The sequence below is a fragment of the Hemibagrus wyckioides genome, linkage group LG10, assembly GCF_019097595.1.
Source record: "Hemibagrus wyckioides isolate EC202008001 linkage group LG10, SWU_Hwy_1.0, whole genome shotgun sequence".
Classification (NCBI taxonomy): domain Eukaryota; kingdom Metazoa; phylum Chordata; class Actinopteri; order Siluriformes; family Bagridae; genus Hemibagrus; species Hemibagrus wyckioides.
In genome coordinates this window covers 19,026,603-19,037,421 of record NC_080719.1, presented here as the reverse complement: position 1 = coordinate 19,037,421, position 10,819 = coordinate 19,026,603, and the positions used below count along the sequence as shown (strand labels likewise).

Here is a 10,819-nt window from a genome sequence, read left to right as displayed (position 1 = left end):
AAGAAACAGCAAAAACACGCACAATAATCCCCCATAACCGTCTTTATTTCAGATTTAACAAGTCAGTCATATACAATACCCTAACAGGTTCAACAGGAGCATTTGGCAGGCCATTGGTAACTGATTAAACAAACTGTTATATAAAACTACAATCAGCCAAGAAGAACAGAAATATATCACACATGCTCTCTGGCCACACCTCAACAAAGATAAACCACTGATCGAAAATGGGACCTGGTTAGAAACCGGGCTTGCCTCTTAGTAATTAATAATCTGTTCAATTATAGGTTACGTTTCATTTATTCTATATTACACATTTGTACAATAAAAAAAAAAAAACATCTAGCTACATATAGTATATTACACATTGCATTTAGATTTCTCTATAACCATTTGAATTGAATCTTTATTAAAAAAAAAAAAAAAGCATTGGTACCAGTAAATTAGTGACCGATTGAATGGAAGCATACGTCATTCGTAGTGATTCAAGAGAATGAACGGAGAAAACTGTTGGATTTTCAGCAGCACAGTTTGCACCACACATACACAAGCGGGTTCTTTCACACAAACATGGCAGAACCTCCTGTAAATACTGTGGGCTTAGTGGCACTTTAGTGTATTTGGTCAGTTCTAAAGAAGTGGTTAAGATCTGCTTAAGTTTAAGACATGCGCATCATTACAGTAAAAAATCCCTTTTCACAGAGAGAAACGATGCATTTGCGTGGTTTCTGGCAACCTACATCAGCTGCGAACCGAAAGGTCGCTCAGAAATTCATACGCATTAATACACTACACAGAGATAAAGTTTAAAGTAATCATTTGCACAATTTAAAAAAAAAATGTATAGCTCTATCATGTTGGCCAGATAATCAACATGATTTTTTATTTATTTATTTTTTTAATAACAGTTATAAAATCGCATCTAATAATGACACTTTGGGTCCCTTCTGGACAAAACAGGATATGATAGAGTAATTCTTCTTCTTTTTTTTTTTAATTCAAGTCAATCCTTACATCATAATGGAGTGATTGTCTACTGATTCCCTTTTGTTATTTCTTCTTTCTAAAAGCGTTAATCATGATTAAGAAGTGCTACAAAAATGGTACTATGGTGTCTGTTACACGGATAATGTGGAATATGTGTGTGTGTGTGTGTGTGTGTGTGTGTATATATATATGTAGCTTGGGTCCTCTTAACACTCCGTGAAGTCAGATAGTAAATATGAATTGATCAGGACCATGAGACTGCACAGTGTTCTCTGGTCTAGAGGTACATCAGGCTGGAGCAGTTTAGGCAAGTGTAGTGTGCTTTAAACATTCACTTAATCTTTGACGTATGGAAAAGTCTCTGTTGGAATGCATAGTTACTATTTAATTCAAACAGATGTGCAAAAGTTTGGTCACCTTCTCTCTCTCTCTCTCTTTTATACATATATAATTTTTGTTAACTAATGGCCTAAATCCTCTTCACCTGAGAATGTTTCAGGTAGTCAGGTAAAGTTTCATTTTGCACTTGACAGCTTCTGGTCTCTTTTGCATACAGCTGTGATAGTGTGTGTGTGTGTGTGTGATTAGATTCAAAAGGTGTAGCCATTTTCTCTTTGAGTGTAGATCATCTCCCAACAGGTGGCGCAGGAGGAGCTCCTCGTGTCATAGCTACAGTGTGAGAGAATAAGACAGTTTATTATTATATGAGAGAAATGACGAGAGACTCAAATAATATACAGATATACAAAACCATCCCTCTCATGTCTCTTAGGTCTCTCTTTAATATCTTCAAATACACTTAATTTTGATCCCCAACAACGTTTATTGCTTAGGTATAACTGAAATTTAAACACATTTAAAACTGTGTATTCTCAATGCAATTCAGTACATGCGTCATTATTCCCTTTTATTTGCTGTGACCAGTCATTATACCACCTGACCTCATACTCGCACCCTAAATGCAGAAGGCCGACAGAAGAAATAGGAGAACGACGCTCTGAATTTTATGAATTTTTTAATTTCATGAGCTGAATGACTGCTTGTGGTGCGAAGGAACATATTTGTGCTTAACCAATATTTAATATCATGTACTGAATATTAAACTGGCAATTACTAAACAAACAATGCCTAAATACTAAGCCAAAAAAAAATAATCAGGATTACTATTTCAAGAATCATGCAGCGCTAACACAAATATTCTTGAGTCGATGCTTAATGGCTGTTCACAGAAATTATGGCTTGAGAATGGGATAGTAAGCCATGGCTCATCACATTAGCGATACAACTCAACTGCTCATAAAGTGCTTGATATTCAGCTACCTTGCAGTGGCATTCAGACTACATGAGCTGTAATGGCACTAAACCAGCCAGTACAGCTGCACGCTGGAATTTTCCCATGAACTTCTGACTGACTGCTGTTTATATACCGCACATGTATCACAGTTTCTGTAGGGATTGTTAGAAAACAAAATCTAGTCAGCTATGCGAAAACAGCTTCTTACCTTTATTGCTTTTACTGGGATAGACCTTTGCGAATTGTCTGTACTCTTCTGGAGGAGGCAGATCCTCAACAGGATGAAAAGAGTACTTGGACTCAAACTCATCTGAGAAACAACAAGCAGACATGAGAATATTTTCATATTTGAACTAACAAAGCAATCTATGTTGCAAAATGTATGTGAACTCATTTTCAGGAATATGAATTTATTATTTCCTGTAAGTGACTTCCTATTTATCATACGTTATCTGCAAATCAATTACAAAAGCTTTCCGGGATGGTCTAGAAGAACATACACTTCCTTATCCACGTTCCCTAATCTGTCCAGACATGTAATTCACTTCACAGGTATAATTCTATATTCCATGGCACCACAGACTCGTTTCTGCCCAGCTGATCTGATTTTAAAAGATGTCTGCATTCTGAGCACGCTCAGTACTGGGTGAGATAAAGGAGGAACAGAGGAAGCCTGATTTGAATTCCTCAGAGATCATTTGACTGCAGTGCTATTTCCTGATGCTGATAATGTCCAAAGTCCAGATGAAATGATCAGCCACCAAAGTTTGAAGGCAAACTTCTGAAATTAACCTCTAGTGTACTCTCAAGCAGCATTTAGAAACTTCATCCCAAAGAAAATGATAATTATTGGTCTTGTACTCACACACACCCACACGAACACACACGTACAGTCAGGGTAGATGGACATAACAGGCCACTCTCACACACATACCTGTTTTTTGTAATATTCTGCTGAATACTGTCCTAAATATCAGGAATATTTAAATGATTTAAATACCAAATAAAAATGGTACTAAAAATGGTGACAAAAATGGTCGCTACTTTGCATGTTGAGGTATAAACAATGATGACGTGAACAAATGTGATAAATGTCGTTTACTTCACTTCCAGACTGCACCAGGAGTCGCTTTAACCAGATGTACAAATTATAGCTTGAAAGTAAAACCCACTTCCATTTACAGTGACAGCTATAATCATAGCAGTGGTTTTGTGGGTTCACATAAACAGCACTGAAATTTACTGTTTTGAATACTTTTCACGCGATTTGTTGACCACCAGGTCAAAAGCAAGCAATTGCATAGAATGTCTTTGTATGCTCTTCCAGCATGACAATGCTCCTGTGCACAAACCAAGCTTCATGAAGACATGGAGTGTGCAAGTTGGACTGGAATTCGAGTGTCCGGCACAGACATCTGACCAACCCCACTGAACACCTTTGGAATGAACTGATACACTGACTACACCCCAGACCTCCTCACTTATACAGTGCCTGATTTTACTAATTTTCTGGAGGCTGAATAAACAAATCGTTATATGAAAGACTTCCCAGAAGAGTAGAGGTCATTATTAAGTGGGTACTATATCTGGAATGGGATGTTCAACAAGCACCTGAGTGTGTACTTATCAGGGTCAACAAAATATTTGTGACACCATACCATATTAAGAGAGTATAGTATGTTAATACAACACATATGGAACATAAAGGTTGAATTGAATTGTAATAAATATGGATAATTCCAGCAGTTTTACCCTTTAAATTAATTAAGCAAATATCGTAATAAAATATAACCCCGTTTGAGAACTTTTAGGATATGCTGATGCATACTCACCAGTGAAAGTCCTAGAGACAGACGTGTGTCCGTTGCGCACAGGTGGAGGTGGAGGATGTGATGTGGGTTGGCGACCGGAAGAAGGTGGTGGTGGCCTCCCTCGGCTTTCATAAGAATTTTGAGCGCTACCACTTTGTATGCGGGCTGGTGGAGGAGGAGGAGGAGGAGGGGCATCACGAGTTCCGTTCCGGGATGCAGAGGGGGGACCATGGGAATCTTTAATTATAAATACAAACATACAACATCTTTTAAAGAAGCATGATGATTTACAAAATAATCCACATATTCTTAATAAGCCTCAACATTTAGAGCAGAAAATAACAGCTAGTTACTTGGTCGGCGTCCTGGAGGCTCTCGAGCTGGTGGTGGTGGTCGGCTGCTTTGTTGGGGTGGGGGCGGTGGTGGGGGTGGAGCTTGACTACGAGTATTTCCACTGGACTTCCTGTGAAGCGAGTTCCGCCTCTGTGGCAACTCAGGGGGTGGATCCCCATTACTCACTGGAGGAGGCTGTCGGTAAGGAGGAGGAGGTGGTAGAGATGAAGTGAGCCCAGGTGATGAGCGAGAAGTAGGTTTTGACAGGACATCACGTGCAGGTGATGGAGGAGGAGGGGCTCTGTTCCCACTCGGTGGTGGAGGGTGCTTCTCTACCCCATAAGAGCGGCTAGAGCTCTGACTGGGGGCGGGAGGGGGGTTATTGCCACGACGAATGAAAGGGGGAGGGGGAGGAGGGGCAGAGCTGTTGACTTTTGGAGTACTTCCACCGCCACCGGGTTTCGAAATGTCAGGTAGTGAAGGGCGAGGATTCTTAGGTTGCAGAGGGGGTGAGGTGCGTTCATCACTGGCAAGCTGACTCGAAGGACGGGGTGCAGCAGGCCGTGAGCCTGGGGGCCGCAGTGCTGATCTGCCAACGCTGGCATCTGGAAAGAGATACATGATGTCATCAACACATTTACTGAGTTTGTTCATTTTACAGCATGAACTTGTAGGTAAAATGTCTCAAAGAAAGACTTCCCATTTCTTCCCAATGTAATCAATTACTAATATAATGTAATATAAAAGTTGTAACAGGCACAAAATCCAAAACTTGGCATGGGCTGTTTTTTCAGGTTCAGTAACCATACCTTTTATTTTAGACTTTATGAACATAATGGCTCAAAACCAGTTAGTACTTCAAATCCAAACAGCAAAATTATACAATTTTACCCTAAACAAAATATATTCTTGATGCTATGGTTCAATTTTTACTATTCAGCAGCAGAATCAGATCACATGATTTGATTTCTCAGCATCACAGGAGTGTCATAGGCTTCATTACCACCTGACAGGACTTTTCACATATTCTCTCCTGGTTCTTAGAATTTCCCCAATGCCCATTTCCCAAAGCCCATTTGATGGATTGGCTATGCCAAATTGCCACTAGGTGTGAATGAGTTTGTGAATTTGTGTATGTCGTGCCCTGCCCTGTAGCTCATTCCCATACACCCTGGATAAGATGCACTCAGAGCTCTCATAAAAGGCTCTAGATCTACCACAACCCTGACCAGGATCAGGTGGTTACTGCAGATGAATGAATGAATGAATGAATGAATGAATGAATATTTTCGTAAAATGCTTTTTACAAAACAGTTGAACTAAACTCTAATATTTTTAAAGCTTTAGAATATGGTAGAAACAGTTCAAATTTGTGACTCATTTGTAAAAGACAATACATTCCATCAGAGATTTATGGACAGTCAACCAGCATGTCTGGAACTGTGATCATTTTTGGGAATGATCCCAGCTCAAAGTAATGCTTGAAACATCCGATTTCTATTTTATAACTAGAGAATGTATTAGAATAACTTGTTATTCTAAATGACTGAAAGTCTTTCTCTATGAAGGACCTTATAAATCTACCTCCCACTGGACGAAGTTTAGGCACTCCTCCACTAAACAGGCCTCCCATTGGCATTGGTCCAGAACTGCCACCAAATCCCCCGCCACTTCCTCCTCCTCCTCCTCCTCCGCCGCCACCCCCTCCAGATTCTGCAAAAGCACGTGCACACACACACACACACCAGGTGGATGATTAGCCATAATGAAGGCCTAGTCAATCATTAATGTTACGTCTTTAATAAGTTCTCTTGAGTTCACTGCTGTAATCTCAGCGACCTACTCTCAAGAATGGGCGCACTTCTGTCATTGGTATTTGCGACTTTTTTCAGCTTGGCCCCTTTGCATATGTCTGACAGCAAGGCTCCTCTTCCTTTAGCTTCGCTAGATGAGAGCTTAGGAGGGGTAGTGTTTGCCTGTAAAAAGAATTCATACTTCAAATCAAGAAATCATATTCTTTTTTTGTGCATTACAATGATCAGGACAACAGTATAGCAACAAAATAATGTTCTGGATTCTGCGTGTATAAGAAATAAGGTGGTGTTAGTGAGTGTAGACAGATTAAGGGACTGTACTGAAGCTACCTGGCTGAAGGTAGGGGGAGGTGGAGGTCCCGGAGGAGGTGGTGGAGGAATAGGCATATTGTTGTTTCTCCAAGAATGGTGGCGATCACCTCAGTCTTAGCAGCTGTATTTCTGCTCACAAAAGCTCTGCAAATGAAAGGCAAGCATTAAAAAATATTCTCCTGTAAATGTAAAATACTAGACTGCATTTTCTTGTCAGTAGGATGGTACACTTACAAGTACTCCTTTTGTATCTTTAAATCTTTAATATAAAACAAATTACGCTCCACTAATGCAGCTCGAATTATTATTATTATTATTTTTATATATAAAAGTACACTATATCCATGTTTCTAGGTGAAAGATATCACATATTAAAGGATGTATATACTCTTGAGGCTACCACCCCAGAGTCAAGGAAAGAAATACATAGTATTTTTTCATAGAGCGTGTAAATAATTAAACAGAGCTTTGACAGTGGATGTACCAAAGTAGTTACCTTCTTTTTTTTTTTACATGCAAATAAACCTAAAGAATAAAAATACCTGATCGTATAGTTATTTCCTTATTTACGCTCATCACTAACCTTCCCAAAACCAGTCTGATCGGATGCTGATTAGACCTTCAATACTTTCCTCGAAATGTTTGAGTATATTCTAAACCAACCAACATCTTTTCTTTCTCGCATATCTTCTATAAGCGAGATACACGTAGATATGAGTGATACACCGCTTTGTCAGTTCCAAGCGGAATGTTGTTAAGCAGGATCACCAGCAACCAAACCAGCAACAGAGGTGTGAGGCTGGAAACCAGAAATGCAGCTCAGGTGATTCAACAAGCCATGTTCTGGGCCTTATGCACTGCTGAAACACATGACATACCTTCAGTCAGCTCCGATTATCGAGTTTCTTCAAAACAGAAACTCCCCATACAGTCTGGTTACTCTGAACATGTTTGGGAAATGTTTGAGTATCCTTAGCAATAAACGTATCCAGCTTAAACACTCTACTATAACTATATCTTAAGCATGAGGTGTGTGTTTACTGTCACATGATTTTCAGGGATTCCTGGTAAAATACTGATGCACAGAATACAAAGTAAATCTGATGTCTTGTGTAGTTCACTGCTGTAGGTGTAGCTGGTAACCATACAGTATGGCCAACATGGCACGCGCCTGCTGATGACGGATCCTTCAAAGCCACTGACCACAACGTCATAGATTAAACAAAAGGCTTTCTCCAGCATGTAAGACACTGACTGCCAATAGCACGAGTCAAACTGTTTTAATGACTCCTGTTAAAATCATTGCTTCACCAAAGCTTTTTTTCCGTAACACGAACAAGGAAATGGCCCAGCAGGTAAATGGCGATGTTTGTGAAGCAAATCTTGCGCAAGTCACCGCAAGCTCGTGAAGTGAAGACAGAAGTCAGAAAAACAAGTAAAAAGCCCATGATCACGGCTTTACACTAACAAGGAGCTGGCCCTGAGATTATACACTGACATGGTGTTTTGCCTCAAAGCTTTGGTCAACAAACTTTTATCGCTTAGGGAGAGGGGGGGGGCACAGCTCAGGAACAAGGGCGACTTCTTTACAGCAGTTAATATATGGAACACTAGAGAAACACCACCAAGTTATTTAGTTCTCTGAAAAAATACAATAAAGACTCGACTATGTAGGCGATCTTACCTGCGGCTACTCAGGAGATTTGTGTCTCCAACAGCATTGAAAGAAAGCGGGTTGTGGTCCGGTAATATTAATAAACACACTGACCAGCTACAAAACAAACCTGGAAACTAAATATCTAACATTAACGAAGCGACGAGTCGGAGCTCCATGATATCCACTGTTGGATTAAACACGAAAAAAACACAAATGCATACTAAAAATCTCCTGCTCTTTAAACCTGGAGTCGAGAGAAAGTGAGTTTAGGAAAGCCACTTGCTTTAGGGCTTCAGCAGCGAACCCAGTTCTGTGAAACCCGGAAGTCTACGAAGCAGTACAAAATGGTGGCAGATGGCCGAATACCTCCGATTAGAGCCGAAAGCGATTTGTACTATAAGCCTTTACGAAACTCACAGAGCAGCTCTGTTGTGGGCATTCTAACTATTTTATTGGATTACTACCAAGTGCCAACCCCCCCCCCAAAAAAACTGCTAACAAGAAATAAACAGCGAATTAGATCCATATTTAACAATCTAAACCCCATACTTTTTTATTTTTATTTTATAAAACTATTTTGTTTACAGCAGCAAGCAAGTGCTAGCAAGCATATGCTAAAGATGCACAATTTGATGTCTGATACTGTGTCAGAGTGATTCTATTTATGATAGAGGCCCACTTAACTCTTCTGACTTTAAAAATTATACTTGAATACTTAAACATTGAATCTAAGAAAATCATTCATGCATTTAAAAATACCCCTTTCCCCTTATTACAAAGGTTCTTTAGTGTATAATGGCTGCATTTAGCTTTTAAGTAACAGAGTCGAAAGTAAACGGTTTGTTTGTTTTTTGTTTACTTGTTTTTGTTAGTTTAATCAAGAATTAGCAATACAACAACTTTCTATTTCATGATTTACTACATGCTAAAGTTTGAAACAATAATTTTCCAGTGCATAATAATTTGGGTAATGTTTCATACATGTGACATTGTTAATAAATATCATAATATCATTAAAAATAAAAATAAAAAAGAGATCTTTTTTCTTCTTCCTACGATCTTAAGAAAGTATGAATTTCCGACCTGTGGAATATTTCATGGGGTTAATGTGTATAAAATGTAATTTTTTTTTTCCATAACATATAATAGATGTCAAGCAGATTCAAACAATATTCACAAAAAAAGACTTTTAAACTAAATTTTATCTGATAGATGCACATAGGTGATAGTGAAGCAAACTTTACCAGTGTTTGAAATATCTTGAACAGACATATTTGTAAATGTTATATTGTTGAAAATATTGTACTAAATGGTACAGCAGTTGTAAAATTGCTCTGGGTCATAGACCAGAAGATCGTGGTTCAAGCCCCAGCACCACCAAGCTGCCACCGTTGGGCCCTTGAGCAAGGTCCCTAACCCTCTCTGCTCCAGGGGTGCTGCATCATGGCTGACCCTGTGCCCTGACCCCAACCCCCAAGGATGGGATATGCAAAGAAAGAATTTCACTGTGCAGTAATGTATATGTGACAAACAAAGACAACAACTTAACTTAAAATCATACATTACAAAATATCACTTCATATCACTTTTTCGACCACTTTGGACAGTGTAGAGGTGTAAACTGTGCATGTCATGCATGCAAGTGTTGCCTTTATTGGTTTTAGATAGCAATAGACGTTAAAGATACCACTGGTTTTGTTTTAGATCTAATACAAATACCTATATTCTGATACTGATGCTTTCAAAGAGTCTATGAAGTGTCTACAGACTCTTTCAAGAGAAGAGTCTATGCAATTTCTCCAGTAAGAATCACAGACATCAAGAATTATAGGGTGAATTAGGTTATTCTAACAGGTTTTGGATTTCTACCATTTATTAAAAAATATAAAATAAAATTAACAAAACTAAAGGTTTTTTAAATCATTGAGGACAATTTATTCCTGAAGCTCTGACCGAAGTCACAAGTCCCAACCAAAGTTTCTCTGATAGCTCCAAGATGCACAAATATCCAAAAACATGTTCATTTAATTTGTAACTCCTGTATTGAGTTATCAGTTATGAGTAGGTCAATTCACATTGGCAGCTATTTTTTTTGTTTTGATAGAGAGATTAGTTATATCACAATCCCCTACAACAATTGCACCCCCTCTCAGGCCGGTCATACACACAATCATTAGTTATGAAATGCAACCAGATCTTTGTTATTTTATGCTATCTGTTCATTATCATGACAAAATATACTAAGATTATGCAATCTGGTTGGTAATTATGGGTAAATATTGTCTTAATACCAGTATGCTAATGCCTTAAAGGACCTTCACATGGTATAACAAAAAAGGAGGTGAAATACATGGAACCATCACAAAAGTCCATCCACAAGGAATCCATGCTTGGTCATTTGAGGCATCTTGAAAGTTACTAAAATGTATTTGTATAATAAAATTGTATATGTATATTTCTATATATGTATATTATTCATGACAATCTTTAAAACTTACCAGATTGTTTTTGATGTCACATGAATTATGTCATGTTGCCTCTATTAGAAAACAAATGTTGCAAAGGTATACTGTCTCAACTGAAGTCAACTGATTTCCCGGTATACTTGAAT

At 38.6% G+C, this 10,819-nt stretch overlaps 1 protein-coding gene across 2 annotated transcripts; it reads right to left on the bottom strand.

The window, feature by feature from the left end:
- Positions 1–413: 413 nt before the first annotated feature.
- wipf2a (WAS/WASL interacting protein family, member 2a) lies at positions 414–8,542 on the bottom strand. 2 transcript variants are annotated; one of them, XM_058401660.1, is made up of 8 exons: positions 8,236–8,542; positions 6,570–6,695; positions 6,269–6,401; positions 6,010–6,138; positions 4,446–5,030; positions 4,114–4,329; positions 2,490–2,591; positions 414–1,656 (listed from the first exon to the last, which is right to left on the bottom strand). In XM_058401660.1, exons 2-8 carry the CDS (start codon positions 6,624–6,626, stop codon positions 1,613–1,615), a joined length of 1,266 nt encoding a protein of 421 aa, XP_058257643.1. In that variant the 5' UTR covers positions 6,627–6,695; positions 8,236–8,542; the 3' UTR covers positions 414–1,612. The 2 variants fall into 2 exon arrangements, with proteins under 2 accessions (XP_058257643.1, XP_058257645.1); XM_058401662.1 differs by lacking the exon at positions 8,236–8,542 and adding an exon at positions 7,135–7,291.
- Positions 8,543–10,819: the final 2,277 nt, after the last annotated feature.